At 34.1% G+C, this 27,448-nt stretch overlaps 4 protein-coding genes across 5 annotated transcripts; 3 read left to right on the forward strand and 1 right to left on the reverse strand.

Moving 5' to 3' along the window:
• Positions 1-1,686: 1,686 nt before the first annotated feature.
• LOC140807668 (protein PEROXIN-4-like) lies at positions 1,687-5,413 on the forward strand. Of its 2 annotated transcripts, none has more exons than XM_073164618.1 (6): positions 1,687-1,815; positions 1,985-2,054; positions 3,118-3,237; positions 3,340-3,468; positions 4,162-4,291; positions 4,990-5,413. In XM_073164618.1, exons 2-6 carry the CDS (start codon positions 2,049-2,051, stop codon positions 5,076-5,078), a joined length of 474 nt encoding a protein of 157 aa, XP_073020719.1. In that variant the 5' UTR covers positions 1,687-1,815; positions 1,985-2,048; the 3' UTR covers positions 5,079-5,413. The 2 variants fall into 2 exon arrangements, with proteins under 2 accessions (XP_073020719.1, XP_073020720.1); XM_073164619.1 differs by having other exon boundaries at positions 1,726-1,815; positions 2,009-2,054.
• A 5,001-nt stretch (positions 5,414-10,414) lies between these two features.
• Positions 10,415-12,885, forward strand: LOC140808061 (uncharacterized). The gene is made up of 3 exons (XM_073165071.1): positions 10,415-10,588; positions 11,189-11,420; positions 12,202-12,885. The coding sequence occupies exons 1-3, from the start codon at positions 10,464-10,466 to the stop codon at positions 12,496-12,498; spliced, it is 654 nt and encodes a 217-aa protein (XP_073021172.1). The 5' UTR covers positions 10,415-10,463; the 3' UTR covers positions 12,499-12,885.
• A 7,977-nt stretch (positions 12,886-20,862) lies between these two features.
• Positions 20,863-23,796, forward strand: LOC140806609 (uncharacterized). Its single transcript, XM_073163167.1, has 3 exons — positions 20,863-21,994; positions 23,320-23,609; positions 23,779-23,796. The coding sequence occupies exons 1-3, from the start codon at positions 20,863-20,865 to the stop codon at positions 23,794-23,796; spliced, it is 1,440 nt and encodes a 479-aa protein (XP_073019268.1).
• A 629-nt stretch (positions 23,797-24,425) lies between these two features.
• On the reverse strand, positions 24,426-25,732 carry LOC140808164 (zinc finger BED domain-containing protein RICESLEEPER 2-like). The gene is made up of 2 exons (XM_073165212.1): positions 24,590-25,732; positions 24,426-24,505 (listed from the first exon to the last, which is right to left on the reverse strand). Exons 1-2 carry the CDS (start codon positions 25,386-25,388, stop codon positions 24,462-24,464), a joined length of 843 nt encoding a protein of 280 aa, XP_073021313.1. The 5' UTR covers positions 25,389-25,732; the 3' UTR covers positions 24,426-24,461.
• Between the last annotated feature and the right edge of the window lie 1,716 nt (positions 25,733-27,448).

Consider the following 27,448-nt stretch of genomic DNA (forward strand, 5'->3'; position numbering starts at 1 on the left):
AAAGTGTCATCATGTGATTCACTGTCGGAAAATTAGAAGTTCAAAAAATAAATAATAACTGCATAATTTCTTTTATATTTCATATTAATATGATCTTGTATGTTTATTTTTTATTTTTGGAACTTTATAGCCATTATCCCATTATTTGAAAAGACTAGCTTGCGAGATCATTATTGGGTTTAAATGCTTGATATACATAATGAAATACTAGTAAAAGATGCACATGCAATATATTAGTAAAAGTTGCATGTGCATCTTTTACTAGTATTTCATTATGTATATCAAGCATTTGCATGTGTTATTATTATTTTTAATTTGAGTATATAATATTAAATAATTAACACGAAATTATTTTCGATTTAGAAAAGTTGTTCGATTTAAAAAGGAAGTTTTGTTTTGATTTTTATATTTAAAATATGGAGTGATTTGAAAAGGTTTTTAGTAGAGTAAGAAGGATAATTATGGAATTAAGTATTTTGGTGTCCTTAAAAGTAGTTATTCTAAGGCTCTCACACTTAATATAATAGTATAGATATATAAAATTAATATTGGCCACTTCTCCAAAAAAAAGAAAAGAAAAGGTTTTCTAGAAGACAAAAAAATTTGTGTGAGACGATCTCACATATCGTATTTTGTGAGACAGATTTTTTTTTTGGTCATCCATGAAACATTATTATTTTTTATGCTAAGAGTATTATTTTTTTTGTGAATATCAGTAGGGTTGACCCGTCTAACAGATAATGATTCGTGAGACCGTCTCACAAAGACCTACTCTGTCTAGAATAGAAATCACACGTTTTGATATATGAAATTGAAATTATGTTAATTAAAGAGTAAAGCTCATTTTAGTACATAAAAATTATTGATAAATTACAAATTGATATATGAATTATTGTTGATGTTTAATTAGTATATTATCCAAGTAAAAAAAAAATCCACTTTACATTTAACCTAAATTGCTTGTAGATCCAATTACTTTTATTAAATTCAATTTAATAGACATTTTGTTCCAAAACTTAATTAATTAATAGTTTTTAAAAAATATATATTCATTTAAATGTTATATTATAATAATAAGTATCACGCTCTTTATATTATATGACATAATTTAAAATATTTATAAATATATAATAATATGATATTACTTTTTTACATCTATATTTTAATATTATAGTTATATTTTTCATGCAATAAATAAATTATATATCTAAATATTTTAATATATTGATAAAATTATAATTATTATTAAATAAACATATCACCGGAGCCAGGAGTATCAGCTAAAGCAAGTCTAATCAATATTTTAGTTTTTCAAAATCTAGTGTTGATCTCATTTTTAAAATTTGAAAAAGTGTTTCAACATCAAAATTGCAGATCGTGAAAAGATAAATATCTGAAAATTTGGTTGCACATGACGATCGGTACATCGATTGTCCTAATTTGCATGATCTCGATGGTCGGAAATTATTGTAGATCTTTCTGATATTATTTTGTGTTATTGTTTCTATTTCAAAGATAAAAAAAACTTTTACGTTATTTTAAATATAAATAAAAATATATTTATTTTACTAGGCCTTATGATGGTCATAAACCGAGGTTCTATTTCATTTTTTTGGCCTAAAATGTGAAATACTAAACGAAATGGACCAAATTGTAATGATAGAAAGCTCTAGGGGGAAATTCTAATTTTCATAGGTGAGGCTTACATATCAACGGACAAGATTTGCAGGTATCATTGAGCTACGGGGCAATTGCTATATTTAACGAAAATCGTTGAAAAATTCCATCGCTGCGCGTAAATTGATTGAATTTCAGGTGAGTTTCTATTTCTATGATCCCTCATAATTTGTCATCTTTTTTAGGTCCTGCTCACGTTTTGTCCACTTCGTATTTCTCGTTTTTATCACTCCCTTTACCTTTTGCTTTGGCATTTTAGCGGTGGGGTTACGGTAAATTGATTGAATGTTTCTTTATTATAATCAAGGTAACTCGTTGTTAACTGATTCAGTTCTCAGCCGTGTTTAGGTGGATTTTGATTGGTGTAGAAGATGCAGGTTAGTGTATTTTTCCTGAAAGTTTTTGTTTTCCCAACTTCTGTTTTTCTTGGTTTCTTTTTCTTTCATTTTTCACGATTGATCGTCTGCTGTCATACCTGAAATGAGATTTTTATGTTTTTTTAAGAAATTGTAAAACGATCATATGGGTCTTTGTTATGTGTGGTTAAGCTTTATGATTGTGCTTCATAGTTGTGGAATATGAAATTAGTTGATGGGCGATTCAGCGTATTTGTGATTTTCTTTGTTTTTTTTAATCATATTTTCCGAAATTTTTTAATTGTAGGCATCGGCGGCTTCCCGGAAATTGTTTAATTGTTCTGATGTAAAACATGGTTCCTCATTTATTTAAGATGCCATGTTCATGTTAAATAAATTGCTGACATTTAGTCCAACTGCAAAATACCACTTCCTTCTCCTGGAACTGGATACCATTTGAACCATGTTAGCATTATATGCTTTTTTATACCCCTGATAGATGGCACGAGTGGAGGTTGATTCTAGACAGCTCAAAAAAAAAATGACTACATTTTGAGGGAACGATGGGGTGCACAAAAATTTTCTTAAAATGTTTTAACATCCGCATCGCACATTTCCAATTTATCGCCGTTTTGAGATAACCTTTTTTCTTCAAGAATGTCTACAGTTGACACCTGACATCTGGTTGTTATAGTATGTTATATCTAATTTCATTTCGATTCTTTATATAATGTAAAGTGATCATGGTCCTTTCTTTGCCATCAATAAAATCTTGAGTCATTGTACTGTATTTGGAATGTAAGATTAGGACTTTTATGGGATGTCATATCTCATTTTAATTTGATTCTCTGTATCATGTTAATAGATCATGCTCCTTTATTTGTCACCTATCAAATCTTGAAGCATTGTATTTGGAATGTAAGATTTGGACTTTTGAAATTGGATAATGATTTATAAGTTTCATGAGATTATAGTGTAATGTTTTAACGGCAATGATATGACAGTAGTGGCTGCATATTTTATTTGATTAATAAGTGATTTGTTGTTTGCTTCTGTATATGAAATGATTTTCTTGGCTTCGTAGGCATCAAGGGCTAGGCTTTTTAAGGAGTACAAAGAAGTTCAGAGAGAGAAAGTAGCCGATCCTGACATTCAACTCGTTTGTGACGAAACAAATATATTTAGGTGGACAGCTCTCATAAAGGTTGGTAGTCTTTTCTATGCATCATTATCGTATTATTGTGATGTTTGGGAAAATATGAATCATTCTTTTGTGTGGCTGCATTCCTTCCGTGATTTTGTGTAGGGGCCATCCGAGACACCGTATGAAGGGGGAGTTTTCCAGCTCGCTTTTTCTGTCCCAGAGCAGTATCCCTTGCAGCCTCCGCAAGTGCGGTTCTTGACCAAAATATTTCATCCGAATGTACACTTCAAGGTGTTGATTTATGTCTTTTAAGTTCTTTTTTCTGGAGTGTGCTTGTTCTAATGATAAGCCAAGAGATCAAAGGTTAAAATATGCGAGGACGTGTTTGGTTTGGTTTTGTTTTGTGAGTTAATATGGAAGAGTTTTGGGGAAAGAAATATATGTTTGGTTCTGCTGATGTCAGATCATGTAAAAAATTGTCTGGTAAAATGTTTTTTGGGTTAGAATATAATATACAGGTTTTGGAAGTGATGAAGTTTAACGATTATCTTGGAGATCTTAAGCAGGGAGAAAAAATATGTAAAAGGAAAAAAATAGAAAATTATGATGGCGTTTTTTTGTGGGGATGAAACATAGTTCCTAGGAAATAAAACCTGACAAATCCTAACTTTTTAAAATAGTTTTAAGAGAAGCTGAAGTAGAAATTCTAAAAGTCAGTTTGTGGCTTCTTCATTTTGGGTTTTTTAAATGTTTTGAAATTATATACTTTCAGCGAATATCATTTTTCTTGTAAATCGATTTCAGAAAAGCTTCTCCATTCAAGTTCACTCAACTTTTGATTTTATTTAGTAGCTTATCTTACTCAAGTACTTATATATATATATATATATATATATAAAGCTGTTATCGTAAATCTGCTTTTGATATGACAAGGCTGATATGTTAACGTAACATGAAATACATGCAATCTGTTTTTATATGCAGACGGGTGAGATTTGCCTCGATATTTTGAAGAACGCATGGAGTCCGGCTTGGACACTGCAGTCTGTTTGTAGGGCTATAATTGCCCTGATGGCTCATCCAGAACCTGATAGCCCACTAAACTGTGATTCAGGTATTAATATAGCCTCATCGCAATATACTTGAAACACTCGTTTTTGTCTGTGAAACTAGAAAAAAAAAATGGATGTGATTGTTTGCAGAAAAGATATTTTTTCTTGTACAGTAATGCGGTGTTCTGTGACTAGCTAACACTGAACTCGGGTAAATTATAACACATTGCTTTTTCTTTGCACAGGCACATGTATTTTGTGCGACTTGAATTTATGATTTTGAGTTCTAATAGTAATTGCTTCACCTCCAGGCTAATAATGGTCGGCGACAAATGGTTCATTCCTCTATGAGAAACTATCTTTATACTTCTCCTGGCCCATCTAAAATCTGATTGAAATGGAGATATTGAAACTAGGTTCAGAACTCTTCAGTAGTTGGGAAATTATTCAGAAATGGCGCTGTTTCTCGGATTTTCCCCGTGAACAATATGACAATGAGACATATATCAAGAAATAAATCGGATTAGGAAATAACGCAGTTCACATTTCCAAAAATTTTGGTGTCATGATAATGAAATCAATATTACAGTGCAGACGACCAGTGTTTCTTTTTCTTAAAACGAAAGATCCATCCCTATAATTCATGTCTTTTATATCTTCTTGCATTGATGTGATTTTTACAGTTATGAGGCGATTATACATCCTCACTTGGTTTATAATTTTGAGTGAACTGAAGCCTAATCTTTTCGATTTTGTGTAGGCAATCTCCTGCGCTCTGGAGACATCAGAGGATTCCAATCCATGGCCAGGATGTATACTAGACTCGCAGCCATTCCCAAGAAAGGGTAAAGTCGACTCATCTTCATGACCGTGTTTTGCGAGCCAGTCGTCCGCTGGATAATCACTTGTTATTTTGTGCATGAAACATGTTCTTCACACAATTTTATCGGTATTATGTATTCTATATGATGTGGGAAATCATCTTTGATGTATTTCTTATTTTATCTTCTGACCCCATATTCAAATGATTGGTTGCATTTTATGGACAGTAGATAATGTACCATGTAAGTGCTTGATATCTCGATGACTCAATCCACATGACTTTGTAATATTGATATCTATGGGAGTGTAAAGCTGCTCAGAAAGTTTAGTACACTGAATGGATCTTCACAATCCATAGTGCATCACCCCTAGTGAATGGTACTATTGTGTTATCACACTCCGTGTAGCGTAGAATCTCTGAGGGGTATCGTCTGTGTGTTCTGCTTTCGTTTCTGCAAAATAATGTTCCTGTTAATTAACAAATGTACAAATAATATGTGCATTTAACATTAATTAAATTAAATATTCATTATTTAATTTAAGTTAATTAATTCTATATCTCTTTATAATATTTTTTGAGAATTCTATACATATTAGTAATCATTGGTACTAGTACTATTATTTAATTAGTAAATTCGAAATTTACTAAATAAGTAATCATAAACTCATTATAGTCCCCATCAACGATCTGACAGTGATGATGTTCTAAGAATACAAATCTTATTCATATAATGAAAATTGAAAATTTCGAAGATCAAAATTTTTAACGTCCATATTTGGCAGCTGCCATTTTTGTGCACTCATTCATCAAAATAGAAAGTTTCACTCTCCTTCCTCAATTATCGGTCTATCCATCTCATTTATCAATCGGATTATTCTGCCTCTACCAGCTCTTCTTCTTTCAAGTTTAAACGGGTTGTGGTTCAACTCAAACGTGAGTGGATCCCAGTGTCGTTTATTTACAAGAGGTTGAAATTTTCCATCATACGTTGCTAGGTACTCAAACATCATGTATCACAACTGCACAAGTGTTGTGGGATCTAACGAGTGCCATGTAGCGGTGCAAATAGCATGAGAAGCCAAAAAAGATCTTCCATCATACGTTGCTAAGTACTCAAACATGTTGTATCACAATTGCACAAGTGTTGTGGGATCTAACGAGTGCCATATAATGGTGCAAATAGCATGGGAAACCAAAAATCGTCCATTTACCACATGAACAATCACTGGTTGATAATTTCACCGATTGCATATGTATGACACAATTTGGTCTTCCTCTAGTCGCAACCGAAGCAGTTTGCATCCGTACATCATTTTTGGCAACACGATGTTCGCTAGAGGTGATCACGGTGCGGTTTTGCGGTTTTTTTAAAAAATTTCAAACGACTCGACATATGCGGTTGGTTAGTATTTTGAAAAATTAATCGCGGTTTTACGTAAAAAATCATCCTTGCGGTTTCGAGCAGTTTCCAGCGGTTGCGGTCGGTTTTACTGTTTTTTTAATGAAAAATATTAGAACATATATTCTAATTTGTTTGAAAACAACAACAATATATTGTTTTCAAATATAGAATATAGTTCAAAGCATATAAAGATCAAAATAGATTAAACAATAATCAAGACTCAAAACTAAGTTAATAATTTAACAACACAACGCATTTACAACAAAAATGACATCTACACTATTTTATCATTTTTTTACTTTCAGACTACAAACAAAATATTATAGCAAAAAAAAATAAATACTTTAATAAAAGATTAATATGAATAATAATTAAGAAAAAGATAAGTTTTATTTGTAAGAATAATAATTTTAAAGACGGTTAGGATATAATGAATGATGACTTCTTTATTTGAATATGTTGTTCACAAATTATTATAATTCTAGGCCAAATTTATGGCAAGCAGTTTAGGCGGTGCGGTTTGGTGCGGTTCTTGGCAAAAAAAATAACTAAACCGCGTATGCGGTGCGTTTATGATTAATATTTTTAATCACGATTTTTATAAAATATTATGAAAAACGGTGCGGTGCAATTCGGTTCGGGTGGTTAATAAAAAAATGTGATCACCCCTAATATTCGCTAGATTTTCTCGCTCAGTCCTCATACTTACGACATGTAGAATATGACCATAACTAATTTTCCTGAATCATATGATTGCTTTTTATCGTACGTTTAATGAAGTACTGTATGCACCTCAGAAGGGTAAAGTGTTCTATCGCAGATATAGGAAGTCTATGAGCTCCCTTTAACACAGTGTTTAAACACTCCGACATATTAGTCGTCATACCCCACGACGCCAACAACCGTTATGGGCCATACTCCATTTCTCTTTGCAATTCTAGCCAAATATTTGTACGCCAAAATGTTTTTGCTCTAGATTGCCTCCATTGTTGTTTCAAACTTAAAAATTTGATGTTGTGTATCTGTCTTCTAACATAAATCTTTCAAATGCACATATTTGAATTTGCAATTAAAATTTGAGCATACGTGTCTCAAATAAAAACGATACACACCGTGAAGAGATTGAAAATAAGATAAATCCTCAACTGCTCCCACAATTCTCTTATGCATATCAGACATTAGGCACATACCATTTGAACTACAAACAACATGTCAACCATGATTCTCCATGAATCATTTCTAGGAATCAAATGTTTCTTCATCCACAATGGCGAATGTTAGAAGTAGAACCCGATTGTTCGCATCCAGAGTGACATCGATCAAAATTTTTGCTTGTATTTTGTGTATAAATGTGTACCATTGACATTAATAACTTTTTGACAGTGCCGAAACCCATCTATGCACGATTTGAATGCCTAGAAAACATAGTTCAATGTCTTTATCGCATCGGTGTTTGATCTGAGATTCTTCAACTCCACAATTTTCCCTAATTATATTTGGACATGGCAACATATATTTTGAAAGTAGTTACATGGAGTTCTCCCTTTGCCATAAGCGATTTCCAGTGCGTGTTTCAAATTTAGTCATGCTTTCGTATACGAGATTTTATATACATATTTATCACTATGATATAATTAAACTCGTGCGAATGATCACATCATACAACTCCCAATATCGTTTGTGTCATCATATCATTGTTCAAGTTGTGATGGTCTATACCAACATTGGTAGATATACATGCTTGAGGCCTATCCATATTTTATTATTTTCTAATAACTTGTTTTCGACTTGAAAGAAGTTCGAGTACCCCCATCGACATATGACTGTAGAAAAATCATATTTGCACCTTAATTTCCACAAAATGGGTGTGCTATCCACGACACGATACTCACACATGTTTGCATATAGAATCAGATCATTCTTATCCTTAAAAAGCATATTTACGCGTAATTCTCCTCTCTCTGGATTATAGTAGCTTGTTCGGATTCTAGAAAGTACACCAACAAAATTAGGAGGCTCTTCCCCGAAAAATTTATTGAAAATTAATGGCATTTTATAAGCGCTAGAAAGAAATGGTACAACTTGCCTCTGCAACGTTTCACGAGGTGGTTGACTAGATGATGTCTCCTCATCAGGATTAGCATGTGTATTCACATTTTCGTTGACATTCAATTCCTATTCTTCTTTGGAATATGTGACATCTCCGGTTCAGTATCACTCCTAGAAACATCATCATTAGTAGCTATATCCAGAAAACAAGCTCTTGTATTTATGCCATCATTGTTTGCCACACAATTATGTCTTTCTGGATTCCAACTTGATCTACCACATTTAGGTCCCAACTTAGTGTTTTATCCGCCCAACATACAGTAGTATTTGGTTCAGAAGGCCGATGATATATTGATCTCACAATACACTTTTATGCTCCAAATATATATTGCTTAGACCTTCAGTGACATGTGCAACATATAATTTTGTCTCCTGAAAGCCACCATATGATGAAGTATTGGGTTGGTTATATTGAATTTTTTTTTTCTATAAGAGGATTATTAGTTACTCGTTGGATTTATTCGGAACATTTTACTTAATCGGAGATGTGTGGAACGTATGATTCAGGTTCATCAAAACCAACATGATGATAAATTGGATTTGATTCCACATATAAATGCAACATATGCATATTGGGATATTGCATTATAAACTCTAAAGTGTCGTCATCAACGAGATTGACTTGAACTTCATATCAAGATGATTTCTCCATGAATGAATATTTTGTTGACAACTTAATAGTAAACTGCATTAAATCGATTTCTAACATTTTATACGTAATTTGAACAAAATCCAACAAAGTAATACATCGTAATACTCATATTGGTCTAATATAATGAATAATATATTCGACTGATCCATTCCCGACAATAACATGGCCACAAAAATATAAAAGCATATCGATAATAGCCACTTGGAAGAAGAATTTCGGATATAGCCAAATTTTAAAAATTTTGACAGAATAATTTTGGATTGAAGAAGTGTGAGAAATAAATAAATACGAGGCAAGATTTTAAATAAAACGAAACAAACTAAGAAGAGATTTATAGATTTTGAAAGCATGAATCAGGCATATTCATGTCATGAATACCGCATATTCAACGCGAGAATCGAGCTGAAACTAAAGCAGTAATTGTGGGAATCGTTCTGAGGCAGCTTCCACTTACAGTAGTAGCTGACACTGCCACTAACAACATATTGTCGGTGACGTTTTACAATAATCTTTCAAAACATCACCAACAAAATTATTTTTGAAATTAATTTTTGTTTTTGATTTTTTTAAAAAAAAATACCTTGTTGCCTTTTGTTAGAAATTGAAACTAACGAAATAATTATAATCTTTTAAAAAATATGACCTTTTTCAAGCAATATATATGAAAACATCATCATAAAAAATACATTTCACCTATTATACATGCATAGAAAAAAACAAAAAAACGACTCATGACTTGTAGTACAAATTTTAAGATAATATATCGGGTTTGATATTTAGGCACAATTTAAAGTCATATATAATTAAATTCGTTGAAAATTTATTTTATCATACAACATGTTTATTCAGTCATATTATTTATCAATCTACTAATTATTTATCTTACATCAATCAAATCATTAATTATTTAATTTACATCAATTATATCATTGAATTTAAATTATGATATTATTTTAATAAATAATATTATTAATATTTAATTATTTAAAAGATAAATAATAATTTATCAAATTTAATTAATCAAATCAAACAAATTATTAATTATAAATCAAATATTATATTAATATTCTTTTATTTATCTTATTAGACTATTTATCTTATTATACTATTTTTAACTTGAAACGATATCATGATGACAAGAAATCTCGTAAAAAAAAAAAAACAAAAGGCGTTGGTGCGATTATTATTTTGAGGAGTAAAAGCGCACAATCTCTGTCATTTTGCGTGGACCTCTCTCACAGTTCGGCAATGGCGAATGCTTCAACTTCAATGCCAGCATCACCTCCATCAACCCAAGGAAGATGGAATCACCTATCTACATACGCGTCGCGCATTTTTTTCTTCCTCATCATTCTTCAGGTCCCGCTTTTCAGGTCAGGATACATTCTTCTCCATTTCATTTTCACCCAAATTCGTAGTTATCCTTTGGAATAATGGATTTTTTGTTCCAATTTATTCCAAAGGCTCGTCCTTTTTTGGCTGAATATTCAAAATTTTCGGAATTTTAGTTTGATTGGTACTGCTTTTGATGGTGGAAGAAGATGTATCGTTAGATGATTTGTGGATCTGTTGTATTTTATCGGAATCCAAGAGTTTCTATTTTTGGTCGTTTCTAGTCCAGTATACTATGATGGTTTGGGTTAAGTATAGCAAATATTAGACATATGATCGAATTCAAGTGAGTTGTTTGTGCCAAGGATATGCTTTGGTTTAATTTTCGTAGCCCTAATTGCAAATTGTCTACACAGGTAGAAAGCTTTTTTTTCAGCTGTAATTAATCCATGAGTTATGGCAGCATGAAGCTATTTCATCATAATTTTTTGATAAATAAAGTATTGTTATTGTTGCCCTGGCTCGATCTCTGTGAATATGCAGTTAGAAACATTATTTGTGTAATTTAATCACCAGTAACTATCTTTCTTCCTTCCCTTTATGTAACTGGTTTCGTCTTCTCATCTCCTGCACACTTTCAGGGTTCAATGTAGATCTGGCATGTGTACAACGCCTCTTCATGTCACATCTTCACAGTTGGTGTCTAGCGAAGTCTTTCCACTTCTAGTGGTAAAGGGCCTTCTTTATCCGGGAGCTGTTGTAAATGGTCTCATCAGTAACATGACTGTGCCAAGCTGGAACGATCTTCTAGACTTCTACAACTTGACCGGCATAAAGGAGGCCTCTGCCGTGACTGATCTACAGAGATTGGAGGTTTGACTTTGGCTTCTCTTTGCCCACATCTCTTTCAGAGCTTTATGTGATTGGAGGTTCTTTATCTATTGAATATCAAATTGAGCATGCTTCCATGGGAACAAAAAGGACTTTTTCAGAATCTATACTACACTTTATGGTTATTAGCAGTCATTATACACTATAGATAAGATGCGTAGACATTATTCTTCACAATTTACCAATTATAGATAAGATGCATAGACATTTTTCTTCACAATTTACCAACGTTCTTACTATTGTAAATTTATGGAAGCAACCCATTCGTCGCTGTGTAGTCTCTAAATGTATTCTTCCTTTGGGGTCTTGGGATTTGAAATATTCAATTCTTATTATGTGAATGGAAACTGTTTCTTTTTTTGCTAGTATATTGATTACTATAAGGCAGTGTTCTAAAAGGCAACGTCTATGTGCAGGCGGTCTCCCACCGCCCTGATTTTAGAAGCCGTTTAATGTAATATATAGAATTTTTTTATTTTTTTAAAAAAAAATTTTTTTACATATTTTTCAATCAATTTGTATCGTATAAAAAAGAAGAATATGTCATTGATTTTGAGTTTGAATCCGACATAGAGGAGTTATTGGGGAAATAGGGAGACAAACATGAAGAAATTGATGTTTAGGTAAAAAAGATAACCGCCTTGGCGGCTTGCTTTTTAGAACACTGCTAAAAAGTAACCATTTCTGTGGATGAAAATTTTACTTCTCTTTTTCCCCATAACAATTACCTTGTCGTAAAGGATTGTTCTAATTCCTTGACCAGGTTCTTGCTGGAAGTTACTTCAGTGTGGCTGGTTCGCTGATTGGTGTTATAAAACCAGGAAGGATGAGCATGTTCGGAACACTTCTTGTTGTGTGGGGTCTTGTTAAGGAAGGGATTCTTGGAAAGCAGGCAAGCACGGATCCGGCGAAGGCCGTATTTGTGTACCCAACAATGTTACTAGCCTTGGTTTGTGCTTTTCTCTCTGTCAAATATGATTTGAAGAAGGCAGTGAGAAGTGCCCCAACTCGACCTGTTGTTAAGCCTCTGAAGAGCTCTTCAAAATCCAAATTAAAATGATCTACAGATGCAACATGTAGACAACAGTTGGAAATTTTTCTCTCTTAAAGAAGGGTCAAATCGGGCTACCCAGATTCCCTCAAGATGCCTCGAACCCATCAAGGTCATGTTTGCCAGGTGCTTGCTAACTAAGTATCTTGTCTCGAGACGATTTTGTTGTCTTTATTTTCTTCCATTTTTAGCTTATCTATCACTCGCAATGTATCAGTTGCTGACTTTTATTTTCTTTGAGTTTGCGAATTTGTGACTTGGATTGGTTTTATGTCAATTTAGGAAGTAAGTCTCATACCGGAAACAAATTTATGTGTAATAGTGGGCAAAGATTATGTACTTGGCCTTCTACTTTAGTATTGACATAGGAAATGATACACTGGCCTTTTATCCTTATTGAACTGCTGTCGGATACAACAAGGCCGCACTTGTCATTAGCTTATACTGCCCCTTTATTTGAATTTTCAGACTTGATTTGACAATGATCGGAGAAGTTCAATCATAAACCATAGAAATAACAAGTCGTGTGACATCCTCAAACTTGGGACCATATTCCCTAGATGTCAAACTTGGGACCATATTCCGCTTCTATTTTTAGGGAACATCAACCAAACCGTGATCTTTAATTTGGCAGAAAACTAAGAATTAAATTTTATACTTTATGAGAATCAAGACGAGACCACTATTACCATTTTGACCCCACCATTTGTTATGCAAAAACAATATTCTTATATTGCACCTACTACTCTGGCGCAGGTCAAAAGCTTTGATGCCATATTCTGACCTTTATTGTTGTTCTTTAGCTTGGAAACATGTGTATTTTGGACCCTGTCGGCAATATATATTTCAAATTGAAACCTACAATTCAAGATATTATAGTTAAGATGGCTAGTTTGAAGAGGTCTGCGAGATCATTTAGAAGGCAAGGTTCGTCAGGATTAGTGTGGGATGATGATGAGCTAGCAGGTGGATTTTATAAATTTGTGCAGAGAGAAGGGAAGTTGGGTGAACTAAGGCACTGTCATAGTCTCAGTGGTGGTGCGACTCTGGTGGATCGAGGCAGTTTAAAGGCAGCAGCACCGCATTACAACCGTAGTATATCCGCTCCGATTACAAATCCAAGATTGCCTAAATTTGTTACAAAAGTTTTATTTGCAGAGGTCTTTGGAAAACCTCTCAAGTCTGGAGAACATCCCAAGTGAAAGTTTTTATTACCTTTAAATACATTTAAAAAAAAAAAAAAAAAAAAAACTCGAAGTATAAGGCATAAATTTCCGTCGTCTTTTTTTGGTATATTAATTAGTTATAAAAATGGTATCCTGCGTGATTGGATTTGTGTCCACTTTTTATAGGACTCTCTTATATGTCCGATCTATGAAAAACACATTATTTTTTATTTTAGATATGAACCAGGTCGATCGTCTCACGGATTATGTATTTGTGAGATCATTTTACAAGAAAGTTACTCGTAATCAGGTTATTTTTACAGTTTATTCTAAGGATCGTGTTATTTGCACTCCGTAATTTGTTAACCAAATTTTAACTTACTATTTCATCTAACTATTTGTTAGAATATGATTAAAGTTTGGAGGGAGGTAAATAAAATCATTTAAATTTTTTTTAAAAAGTTTGAACAGTTCGTTCTTAAAATGTTTAAAAAATAAATCGAATACTGAGAAATAAAATAAAGTTTGATTTTCAAACCATTTACTTAAAATAATTACTCTAAAAATTCCATCCTAAAACAGGTACAACAAACAAATGCAATGAAAGAAAGATGCATGAATTTGCTTATAATAAATAGTTCGAAGGTCAAACCATTCTACAATTTCCCTTTTTCCATTGTCAGAAAAATTTCACTAGAGGATTTTGATTTATACAACTTTTTGTATGAATTCATTTTGACATAAGACTTATCTCTTGCATAATCGAAATTTTTAGCACACTCTCGATTGTAGACGACAACATCAGAATCTGTATAATGTTAAACGTCTTTTATGCCAAAACTACTAACATAATTTTTAATGTCTTTATATGAAGACTATCACTTAACTGAAATTTGAAACTCATCTCTCTTGTATATGTGAATGATTGTATGTGTGAGAAAATTAATTCATTACAGTTTATATACTCTCAAATGTATTCTCACACATAAAAAGAAAAGCTCTCACTAAGTTAATATATCTTTTTAGACTCCCTTTCTTGGTTTGCTCTCATTTTCATTAATTTCTTCTCATAAGTTGTCCATGCGTTGAACATCATTCAAAAGCTCGTATTTGATCTTTAAGATGTTGTATATATAGCCTCCATAAGTTATATATACGTTAGACACGAGAATCATAAGTTATATATACGTTAGACACGAGAATATGACTGTTGGAAAATGGTCTGTCAAGTTGCCAATGTGGTCTGGCTCCAAAAACTGAATGGTTGAATGAATGAAACGGTTGGATGAGCAAACCGGTTATATGAAACGGTTGGATAGCAAAACGGTTGAACATCTAACCGGTTGGATGAACAAAATGGTTGAATGTATGCGGTTCGGTCTGGCCCGATTATTACAACTCTGGATTTTTTGATTCTGGGAAAAGTGATAAACATTAAAGTTATAGTCCTTTCTCTTACATTTCTATATAATTAAGAATCACTCATTTCTATGTTCATTCGAGAGCGATATGCTCTAAATGCCGACATTAGTCACGTGTCGGAAGCTGTATTCGTGTTGCAAACCAGCAACTTCATCGCGATTTTTATCAGCTTCTCAAGTTTCGATTCAGATTTTGACCTTTGAAGATGATTTATAGATCATTGTCTTATCTTTCCAATGTATACATTGTTTCATTACACAAATCGAGCTGAGCAATATGGCCAAAATATCAGTGCTGGTTTATCGAGCAGTCCGACTCAAGGATGTTTTCCGGTCGCATATTTCAACCATCATTTCGCCTCGATAGCGTCCAAATTCACTCGTCCAATCTGAGATATTATTTCTAGAGAATTGAGTTGGATTTTTTTAATCGTTTTGACCGCTAGTCATTTGGATAACTGGTTTGTGAGATATAATCGAGACACTTAACCTCGCCAAATTTTTAGCTTGACTTTATTCGAGTTCCAGCTTGTCAAATATCTCAACTTGACATCTTACAACTACACAACTGAATAAATATGTTAAAAACATAATAACAAGTTTTTCTATCATTAAAATCAAGATTGTTAGCACCGCAATCCAACATTATTTGTCAACATTACATCCCTAAATTAATTTTCAAAAATTAACAACTATCGTGTAGTATAATAGTAATAATAATAATAATAATAATAATAATAATAATAATAATAATAATAATAATAATAATCTTGTTATTTAATTATTATAATTTTAAATACATATTAATAAATTACCAAAAGCTTATATTTGCAAATTAAAGATAAAAACTGTATTCAAATCAGTTTTTTATTAGCGAAAGATATTTCTAGCCAACTTATACTTGGTTTACCTTTCATTTTTCAAATTTATCCATTAACCTATGTTGATGAAATATGTATTATAGGAACTTTTCAAAGTAATCCTATTTCTTTTCAGTTTATAACTAAACTTGTTCATAGAATTTTAAAAAGAATTACAAGAACAGATTGAAAGAAAAACCTTTCAAATATATTCTTTAAAAGAAGAAATAAAATTTTTAACAATTGATGAAAAATTACAAAATCCTAAATTACAGGAAAAGATTAAAATTATTTATAATAAATTTTCATTAGAAATATGTAATGATCTACCAAATGCTTTTTGGAATAGAAAGAAGCATATAATATCTCTTCCATATGAAGAAAATTTCGATGAGAAGAATATTCCTACCAAGGCTCGTCCTTGTCAAATGAATTTGGAATATTTAGAATTATGTAAAAATGAAATTCATTCTTTGTTAGATAAATTTAATAAAACCTTCTCAATCTCTTTGGTTTTGTACTACTTTTTATGTTAATAAACATTCTGAGCAGGAAAGAGGAGTTCCTAGATTAGTCATAAACTATAAACCTCTTAATAAGATTTTAAAATGGATTAGGCATCCTATTCTTAATAAAAAAGATTTATTAGATAGATTGGTACATGCAGTTATATTCTCAAAATTTGATTTAAAATCAGGATTTTGGCAGATTCAAATAAAAGAATCTGATAGATATAAAACTTCTTTTAATGTTCCAATAAGACATTATGAATGGACTGTTATGCCATTTGGACTTAAAAATGCTCTTTCAGAATTTCAACAAATTATGAATGATATTTTTTATTAATATAGTAATTTTATAATTGTTTATATCGATGATATTATAGTATTTTAAAATGATATTGAAATACATTTCAAGCATTTAGATATGTTTAAAAATATTGTTATTCAAAATGGTCTTGTTATATCAAAATCAAAAATGATTTTATTTCAAACTAATATTCGATTTTTAGGTCATATGATTGAAAACAGAAAATAATTCCTATTCAAAGAAGTATAGAATTTGGTTCAAAATTTCCTGATATAATAACTGATAAAACTCAGTTACAAAGATTTTTAGGAGGTTTAAATTATATTTCTCATTATATTAAAATTTTAACTAATGATTCTGCTATCTTATATGATAGACTGAAGAAAAATCCTTTACCTTGGTTTCATAAACATACAGAAGCTGTTAAAATTATTAAGGAAAAGGTTAAAAATTTCTCTTGTCTTATGCTTGCTAATCCCCAATAGGATAAAATTGTTGAAACTGATGCTTCGGATATAGGTTTTGGAGGAATCTGAAAACAGATAGATCCTCAATCAAAACAAAAATATCTTATCAGATTTTATTTTGGTAAATGGAATAATGCCCAGAAAAATTACTCTACAGTGGCAAAAGAAATTTTAGCTATCGTGAGATGTATTTTAAAATTTCAAGATGATTTATATAATCAAAAGTTTATTACAAAAACTGAATGCAAATCTGCAAAATTTATGTTTAATAAAGATTTTAAATATGATATCTCTAAGCAAATGTTTGCGAGATGGCAGGTTCATTTAGCTCTTTTTCAATTTAAAATCATTTATAAAAAAAGGTGAAGATAATCACTTACCACATTTCTTAACTCGAGAATATTTATCTTAATGTTTTCATTTACAGATATGTACTCTCGAGGCAGAGGTGAGCCCTCTTATAGAGGACGAGGAGGAAGGGGAAAACCCCCTAATATTATTGCCCAACATGGAAAACAGAGGCTCATAGCCAAGAACTTATCAAGTTCATCAGCCAGTAATACTGAGCAAAATGAATTATACAATGAATTTCAAGAATTCTTGAAACAAAAGCAGAGAAATAATACAGATCCTCAAGCTTCAGCATCATGTGCTAATATCATCAAAGAAGATGATAATGATTCAGCTCTATATACAGAGACAAAACATCGAGAATTAATTATTCTTATAGAAGAAAAAGATGCCCAATGCAAAAAAACTCCATGGACTATCATGGAAAGATATTTAACCAATACATCATATGTATATGGTTCTTACAAGCAAAGAGGATTTTATGAAAATCTTCTGTTATCTACAAAAAGTGTTGATATAACTAACTTTTCAGTAATTGTGAGAACCTGAAATTCCAGCAGCTAGCAAATTTCAGCATAAGCTAAAAAAAATTCCAGTAGAAGCTAATATTTCAGAAGCTGGTATTTTCCAGCAGACAAAATTCAGCAGGCCGAATCCAGCAGCAGAAGAGCGAATTCCAGCAGACAGTTACTGATTCAGCTATTGAGTTGTAACTGAAGCATTTAACTCGAAATAAAGGCTGTTAATGGCAGATTATGGCCATTTATTTGGTAGACTAACAGTCAGAATCTTGCCTATAAATAACACTCTCAAATCTCTGAATTGGGGTTACACAAATCTGAGATTATCATTTGAATTTCGAGCTAAGGGAGGGTGCTTATTTTCGAGCAGTAGAAACCAGTGGCAAGAACGAGCATATTCCAGACTTCTACCGAAACCTTATTACAAATTACGGTAAGTGGGCTTATATATAAATATCTTAGAACCCGTTTGATGATTTCTGTTTTAAAGCAAAGTATATTCTCGATTTCTGATTTTGAAGCACTGAAACTTAGTGAACTAATGGTAGGAATATATATTCTGAACATTACTGAATTCTGATTACTGATTACTGGCCTCACCCCTTAGACGAGAGAACATATAGGGGACTGATATCAGTTTAGCCATGAAATTCACGAATGTGCTCAGTGCTTACTTGTTAAACTTCTGATTTCTGATTACTGAATACTGATTACTGATTACTGATTTCTGAATACTGATTCCTGTTCTGAAAGTAAGAGTTTCTGTATATTCTTGAAATACTGTTCTGTATTAAAATGATTTTCGAAAACTGGGAGTTATTCCCGCCCCTGCTTACTGAGTGACAATCATATCACTCACCCACCAAACCCATCTCAGATAAGAGTACTGAAGAAATGTCAGAAGAAGAGGAACAGATCCAGTTCTGGGGCTGGTGAAGAAGACTGTTGTTCTCAGTTTATGTTTATTTTATTCCGCTGCATCTGTTAAGATACTGTAATATTTGGTTTTACATTTCCGCTGTAAAACATCAGTATTCGAGTTGTAACAGACAATTGATTTATTTCGTATTATGAATAAAAGACTGGTTTATGAGATTCTGTACTTCTGAGGCTTGTTGTTTTCGAATGTCAATTTGAGAGCAACGTCGGTGTCAACCAACCCCCGTCCCGGGGCGTGACATTGAAGTGGTATCAGAGCAAACCGGGTTTCATAATCTGGGAGGAGGAACTAGAAATAATAAGTTCTTATAGACTTCTGAGAATAGGTTCTGAAGGTTACTGAAATAGACTACTGAAAATAAGCTACTGTAATAGACTACTGAAACGAGTTAAAAAAAAAAAAAAATTCAGTAGGCCAAAACCAGTAGACGAAAAACAGTAGGATAAGACCAGTAGTCTGAAACCAGAACCAGTAGAAGGAAACCAGCAAGATCTGAATGCAGAAGACTGAGTCAGTAGACTCAGAATGCAGCAGACAATGCTGGAAAAGCAGCAGACTGCTTGCAGTAGCATCAGAATTGCAGTAGCAAGTGAATTCCAGTAGGCGCATGCAGTAGACTTCGCAAAATGGCATAGAAGTTGAGGTGTTTTTCGCGCAAACTTCAAACGGCCATAACTTTTGATCCAGGAGGAATTTTTACCATTAAAAGTAGGCGTTGGAAAGCTCTCGACGAGGAGAACCCAAAATCCCAAAATTTTTACGAGGAATTTTTATTCATCGTTCTAGCACCACCGACGAACCCCAAAATCCTCCGTTTAGATAGAGATATCATCATTTCCGCAAAATTTTCCAACTTTTCGAAACCTTGAGGAATTTTCATTTCCAAATGGCTTAGTATTTTTACACCAAACTTGGTATCATTCATGTTCTTGATGTCAAGGATTTTTAGTAAATTTTTCACACCACTCTGAGACCGAAAATTTTTGAGCTATTTTCTGCTATTGAATGTTATAGGCTTACTGATTCTATTCATTCCAGTACTTGTCTATAACTTAATCCATATTCTTGATATCAATTCTGAACCTTTACCTTCATGTTTTGGATGTAGGATATGGCTGACCAAAGTAGCTACGTTAAGAACTTAGAGAAGAAGCTAGAGAAACTAAAGGGGCATAACTACTGCCTAAAACTGGACAAGGACGAGTTAGAGCGTCGAGCAGAACACTTGGAGGGTGATGTTCACAGATATGCTCACTATCTGCATGAAGCAGAAGAGAGGAATAGGAAGACTCAAGAGGAGTTTGAAATATCCCAAGAGACTGTGGTAGAATTCATCGAGTTACGTGATACACTACTCGAGAATATCCAAATACTCAAGGATCAGAATCACAAACTTGTGCACCAGCACAATCAGTATAGTGCACAGACTGATGCTCAGATTCAAGAGTTGCAAGATACTGTTGAAGTTCTTAGCGACCAGAATGCAGTTCTGCATGGTCATATTGAACATCTCGAAGCATTAATAGCCAACCATGAAGATGAACCCGAGGAGGATCCCGAAGAAGAAGAAGAGGAAGTTGAAGAGGACCATATGGATTTAGATTTGGGAGAAGTGATAGATTAGAACATCATTAGTAGTCTTGTGACACTTGTTCCATTTACCTTCTTGTTAACAATTTCGATATTTCGTTGTAATTGCAATTTCTTGGGAAATCAATAAAATATCTTTCGATCAATTGGTTTCATATTTAATTCTCGAGCAATTACATAAACATTGTATTTCTTTTGTTTAATCTCTATACTGCCATCAATCTTAGAACTTTCATAACTGTAGGAAATGGACGGAAGACCAGTTAGAAACAATCGCAATCCTCGCTATGGCAACCGCAACAATCGCAATGACGACCGTAACAATGAGGAGGCACAACAACAACCCCCACAACAGCCACCAGCAGTTGGCCTCAGCCAAGTGAATTTAATGGCGATAGCCACGATTGTGGCAACCACGTTACAAGGGTTGGTGAACCCTAATGCTAATCAGCCACCACCTCCAGCTCAGAATGGGACTAAGCAGCACTATGAGGCTCTCCGAAGAGCAAGAGTCCCTAACTTCGATGGAAGCACCGATCCAGAGGTCGAACAAAATTGGATGAAAGAGGTGGAAAATCATCTTCGACTACTTGAGGTTCCCCAAAGGATCAGAGTAGAGGTGATTACACCTTTTCTTGTCGATCAAGCTGCCAAATGGTGGGAAGGAGTCTCACCAGCCATGTTAGAGGCGGGACCTATCACTTGGCAAAGGTTCCGAGAGGCGTTTCTGAGGCAGTACTTTCCGACAGCAGTTCGAGTGCAGAAGCTGTCAGAATTCGAAAGCTTGATGCAAGAACCAAACATGACAGTGGTGGAGTACTCATCCAAGTTCCACTCATTGGGAACTTACTTCCCAACCATCATGGGAGACGAAGCTTTGAAGATGCATCGCTTCAAGAAGGGATTGAACAGCCGTATTCAATCTGCCCTTGCCGTTATCGAGCCCAATAGCTTTGAGGAATTGATGGGAGCCGCCATTAGGGATGAAAACGACATTAAGAGGCGTGAAGGAGAAAACAAACTCAAACGTCCTCAGCAAGGCCAGTACCAATCGGGCCAACAATTCAAAAGGTCTAGGTTTTCAAGCAACCAATTCACCAGTGATCCAGCCAAAGGAACCACTTCTTCCCCATCAAGCAAAGAGGGAGTCAAGTGCCAAAATTGTGGATTCACTCACACGGGTGAATGCCGTAAGAATTCTGGAGCTTGTTTTCGTTGTGGAAAGATGGGCCACCGCATTGCTCAATGCCCTTTTCCAGATCCAAGGAATGGACCAGCAGGAGAAACAACTCCAAACAAGCCTAAGGAGAACAAGCCAAATGCTCGAGTCTATGCCATCACTCAAGAAGAGGCGGACAACTCAAATGATGTCGTAGCCGGTACCATTCTGATCAATAATATACCTGCTTATGCGTTATTTGATTGTGGTGCTACGCATTCATTTATGTCTAAGAGATTTGCCAAGAAGTTAGGAGCTAAGCCTGATAACTTAGAAGAACCATACAGAGTAGCCACTCCTGCAAATCGAATTTTAGAAACTCGCACTCTATATCGGGATATTAGTGTTCTCATAGAATATCAGAATTTCAAGGCAAACCTGATTCAACTAAACATGGTGGAATTCGACGTAATTCTTGGAATGGATTGGTTAGCCAAGAATCATGCCTTAGTTGATTGTCATGGAAAGACGGTAACCATCCAAGCTCCACACCAAGAGAAAATTTTATTTCATGGCAAGACCAAAGAACGAAAGACTCTCCTTTCTGCTTCTCAAACTTGGACAGCCATGAAGCGTGGAGAAGAAGTTTACCTAGCTATGTTAAGCGAGGTAAAGAAAGAAACCACACTTACGCTAGAAGAGATTCCGGTAGTACGAGAATTCCCGGATATCTTTCCTGAAGAACTCCCGGGCGAACTTCCCGATCGCGAAGTGGAATTTGAGATTAACTTAGCGCCCAATGCTACCCCAATCTCAAAAGCACCATACCGAATGGCTCCAGCAGAGTTGAAAGAACTCAAAGAGCAACTTCAAGAGTTGTTGGACAAGAAGCAAATCCGACCAAGCGCATCTCCGTGGGGAGCTCTTGTCCTATTTGTAAAGAAGAAGGACGGAAGTATGAGGATGTGTATAGATTATAGAGAGCTGAACAAGATCACGATCAAAAACAAGTATCCGCTTCCAAGAATAGATGATTTGTTTGACCAACTTAAAGGAGCTTCAGTCTTTTCCAAGCTCGACTTAAGGTCAGGCTACCATCAATTGAAGGTCAAATCAGACGATATCCCAAAGACAGCTTTCAGAACAAGGTACGGACACTATGAGTTCACAGTGATGCCGTTCGGATTAACAAACGCTCCGGCAGTATTCATGGATCTCATGAACAGAGTGTTTAAACCATTTCTAGACAAGTTTGTTGTGGTATTCATCGACGACATTCTAGTATATTCGTCAAGTGAAGAAGACCACAAAGAACACCTTCGTCTCACCCTCCAGAAGCTGAGAGAAAAGGAACTATACGCCAAGTTCAAGAAATGCGAATTCTGGCTAGAGAGCGTCGCATTCTTGGGACACATAATATCAGCAGCAGGAGTATCTGTGACCCTAAGAAAATAGAGGCAATCTCTGATTGGCCTAGACCAAAGAATGTGACAGAAATTCGAAGCTTCTTGGGATTAGCAGGCTATTATCGAAAATTTGTTGAAGGATTTTCTTCAATAGCCATACCTCTCACCAAGCTCATACAGAAGAACTCTAAGTTTCAATGGAGTGAAAAATGTGAGCAAAGCTTCGAGATTTTGAAGAAGAAGCTTACATCCACACCAGTGCTAGTATTACCTATGGAAGGTAAGGACTACACAGTCTATAGTGATGCATCCAAAGAAGGTTTAGGATGTGTACTCATGCAAGAGGGAAGGGTGATTGCATACGCGTCAAGACAGTTCAAGCCGTATGAACAGAATTACCCAACACATGACCTTGAATTAGCTGCAGTGGTGTTCGCACTAAAGATTTGGAGACACTATCTTTATGGAGCCAAGTGTGAGATTTTCACCGATCACCAAAGTCTCAAGTATTTGTTCACTCAAAAAGAACTAAATATGAGACAAAGACGATGGATCGAACTCATGAAGGATTACGACTTGACAATAAGCTACCATCCAGGCAAAGCCAACAAAGTAGCAGATGCTTTAAATCGAAAGAATATGAGTAAGTAGGGGTGGGCACGGGTCGGGTTTTTCGGGTTTCGGGTAGTTCGGGTCGGGTACCCGATTTTGTCGGGTAGTATTTTAATTACCCGAACCCGATCCGATTCAAGCCACTACCCGAATTTTCGGGTACCCGATAATTTCGGGTTCGGGTAAGGGTCGGGTTCGGGTTTTTTCTTTTTTTTTGACAAATTAAAATTTTATCGTTTTGTGTCTACCAAATAATATATGACGAGAAAATAGGCTTATCAAAATAATATTGTCTCGTGAATGTGTACAAAAGTTATACAATAAATATTTATCTCAAAACTTAGAATGAGTATTATAATTAACCAATCTTTAAATCGAGCATAAACTATTGAAATCCAACTTTGATCTTCACAAAAAAAAATCAGAATCAACTTCTTGTCTGACTTTCAAAATATCATCTGGAATGTTTCATCACCTGCATAAGATATAAATTTATTAACAAAAAATAAACATCATAAAAAAAAATTAAAATGTACCAACAATTCATGTTTTTCATCAATGCAGGAAACAAAATCCATAATATAAATATAATAAGATTCACATGCATAAACTTCCAACCTTGAATTGATTACATTTTTTTCACCTTTACCGTTGAATTAGTTATGACAATCAAACATCAATAATAGATGTATCAACACCCAATTTTGTCAACTCTGCAAAATAAACAAAGAAAATAAAATGTTAGTACATCGAAATGTTGAGATATATCTAAAGTAAATAAAATAAAATTAAAATACCTTTGTCAATCATTTCAACATCACACAAATCTTCCTCCATATTAATTGGTTTTGAATCACATCGAAACCAGTCTTGAGCACAAATGAGAGATTGAACTATCTTGGGCGATAAAGAACTCCTAAATGCATCAAGTACATGCCCTCCGGTGCTAAATGCAGCTTCTGAAGCAACGGTGGAAATTGGAACTGCCAATATATCTCGAGCCATTCGAGAAAGAATGGGAAACCTGGGACTATTATCTTTCCACCATTGCAATATATTAAAGTTCTTTTTTTCCTCCTCAACATCTTCAACCAAATATTTCTCCAACTCAGACTTTACTACTTCACCTTTTCCTCCACTCTTATACATCTTGAACTCTTGCTTCAAAGACAATCTAATAGCCATTTCAGACTCATCGTCTGCCTCCCACAAGCGTTTCTTAGACATATCTTGCGAGCCAAGGGTGGAGCTATTTGATGAAGAGCATAAACTTTTAGAAGTGTCTGGAAGTTTATTGGAATGCCTTAGTTTATAATCATCAAACAACTCGTAAAGGCCAAGTCTCACTTGTTCTTTCATGGTCTCATTTTTCCCAACACTGCCATACATTCTATCAAAAGAAAATTCAACAAACTCCAACTTATGTTGCGGATCAAGGATCACAGCATAATATAAAATCATATTCATTTTCTCAGTTGATCCCCAATACTTATCATACTTTTCTTTCATTCTTTTTGCCATCAAACTTAGTTCAAAGTCAGCACTCTCCAACCATTGCTTAAGAAGCATGTCAACCTCACTAATCTCATGAAACATAATGTTCGATGTAACATACAAAGAACCAGAAATACGCAAAGTGAGTTTATAAAAATGTTTCAAAAATTTCAGCAAAAGCTTGGATCTTTCCCAATCATGCTCATTTGGAACCCCATCATATGGATTTTTTGAAAGATCAATTCGGAAAGCAAGATCGACTTCATCATACGCATCAAATGCTCTTTTAAGTCATATTGTCGACTCTAACATTAAGTATGTTGAGTTCCATCTGGTGGGCACATCAAGAGTCAACAACTTATTTGTTTCTATTTTTTCAAGCTGAACACACTCTTGAAATCTTTTGTACCTGGCTGGAGAACTCCGTATGTACCTAACAGCTCCCCTAACACGCGAAATAGCTATATGCTCATTATTTCCTTTCAAACCATCCTGCACGACGAGATTAATAATATGTGCAATACACCTTACATGAACATATTTCCCACCCAAAATATTGTTTCCCCAATTATCAAATTTCTTCTGCAAATAAACAATTGCCCCATCATTCGAAGATGCATTATCCACAGTGATAGAAAAAATTGTACCTATACTCCAATCAAGTAAGCATCTCTCAATACATTTTCCTATTTCTTCACCTTTATGACCAGATATTGGGCAAAAGTTCAAAATCATTTTATGTAAGTTCCAATTTGCATCAACAAAATGAGCAGTAAGACACATGTAGTTAACTTTCTGAATAGATGTCCATGTATCTGTGGTAATGCACATCCTTTCACAATTATCCTTTATGAACTGCTGTAATTTTGCCTTTTCACTCAAATAGGACTTGTATATTTCTCTTGTTATTGTCCTTCGTGATGGAATATCAAACATTGGACATGCAACAGACAAAAAATGTCTAAAACCAGGGTTCTCAACAGTCTTGAATGGGAGTTCATCTACAATCAACATGTAACACAATGCATCTCTAACTTTTTGTTGCTCAAATCTCCAGTTAACAAGAGAGGAATCTTTGTCACTTTTATGAATTGACTGAAACGAGAGTCTATTTTGATTTGTTTCAACCTCATGTGGTTTCTTCTTGCATGATTCATAATGGTTTTTAAGGGGTTTGGTGCCATGAACTTTTGGATCAGCTTTAATCTCTCTAGAACAATATTTGCATCTACCTTTTTGAACATTCTCATTTTCACAAAAAAACCTTTCAAAGTGTTCCCACCATTGTGACCTAGACACAACCGTCCGAGTACGTTTTTTGGAATCACATAATTTATCATCCTTCTCATCAACCTTATCATCAATGTTCATGCTAACCTCTTTGTATAAGTCACTTTGTGGTTGTATGTTTGGCGAAGAAAGAGTTTCAGATATTCCTCCAAATTCCTCCATATTCGCTACATCAAACAAGAAAATCAAATTGTAAGTGACTACAATGAGTAATGACAACAACACAATGACATCAAGACAGAAAACATGCTATTGGACAAGAAACAAGAAAACATGCTACTGGACAATAAACAAGAAAACATGAATTTGAAGAATCTATTATTATTAATTTATCATGGTGTGGTGTGTGAAAATGGAGCAAGATATTTAGTTACAAGGGGATCATCAACAGCAGCTTATTATAACATATTAGGACCTATGAGTGCCCTATTCCATTATATACAAGCACCACTTCTTTAAGATAATGATGCCCATCATAAAAGAATATTTGGCAGATAGCCCCAGGAGTCAGGACACACTCACATGTTGAATTTCCCCAACATTTCCAAGAAGCCACCTTTTTTTACTCGTTCACATGCTCTATATGTATCTCCAGAAAATGTGGATGATAACTACAATGTGCATGTATACAAAACTAATCCAATTATTCAACCAATTGACTCCAGCACAATTTGCCATTGGGTTCAGTCTTGTTCTAATACTGAAGATGTTAGGAAAATCAAAAATGCATGCCTTGGTTGTTAATAATAACTTGATCACACAAGTGTACAACACCGCAGCAGCAATCAAGAAATGCACATAGTATATATTATATATATTCTTCCCAAATAAATACAAAATGCGAGATTTGAGCATAAATGTATGAGACAGGC

Source organism: Primulina eburnea, chromosome 12, assembly GCF_022965805.1.
Source record: "Primulina eburnea isolate SZY01 chromosome 12, ASM2296580v1, whole genome shotgun sequence".
Taxonomy (NCBI): domain Eukaryota; kingdom Viridiplantae; phylum Streptophyta; class Magnoliopsida; order Lamiales; family Gesneriaceae; genus Primulina; species Primulina eburnea.

Excerpts from the sequence above, each read along its gene's own strand:
- LOC140806609 (XM_073163167.1), top strand. The coding sequence starts at position 20,863 with ATGGACGGAAGACCAGTTAGAAACAATCGCAATCCTCGCTATGGCAAC. Across the intron at positions 21,995-23,319 it reads CTCAAATGATGTCGTAGCCG|GATTTTCTTCAATAGCCATA; the intron begins GTACCATTCTGA and ends AATTTGTTGAAG.
- LOC140807668 (XM_073164618.1), top strand. Across the intron at positions 3,469-4,161 it reads ATCCGAATGTACACTTCAAG|ACGGGTGAGATTTGCCTCGA; the intron begins GTGTTGATTTAT and ends TTTTATATGCAG. Across the intron at positions 4,292-4,989 it reads CCCACTAAACTGTGATTCAG|GCAATCTCCTGCGCTCTGGA; the intron begins GTATTAATATAG and ends GATTTTGTGTAG.
- LOC140808061 (XM_073165071.1), top strand. The coding sequence starts at position 10,464 with ATGGCGAATGCTTCAACTTCAATGCCAGCATCACCTCCATCAACCCAA. Across the intron at positions 10,589-11,188 it reads CTTCAGGTCCCGCTTTTCAG|GGTTCAATGTAGATCTGGCA; the intron begins GTCAGGATACAT and ends GCACACTTTCAG. Across the intron at positions 11,421-12,201 it reads CTGATCTACAGAGATTGGAG|GTTCTTGCTGGAAGTTACTT; the intron begins GTTTGACTTTGG and ends TTCCTTGACCAG.
- LOC140808164 (XM_073165212.1), bottom strand. The coding sequence starts at position 25,388 with ATGTTTCATGAGATTAGTGAGGTTGACATGCTTCTTAAGCAATGGTTG. Across the intron at positions 24,506-24,589 it reads TGTTGAAATGATTGACAAAG|AGTTGACAAAATTGGGTGTT; the intron begins GTATTTTAATTT and ends TTTATTTTGCAG.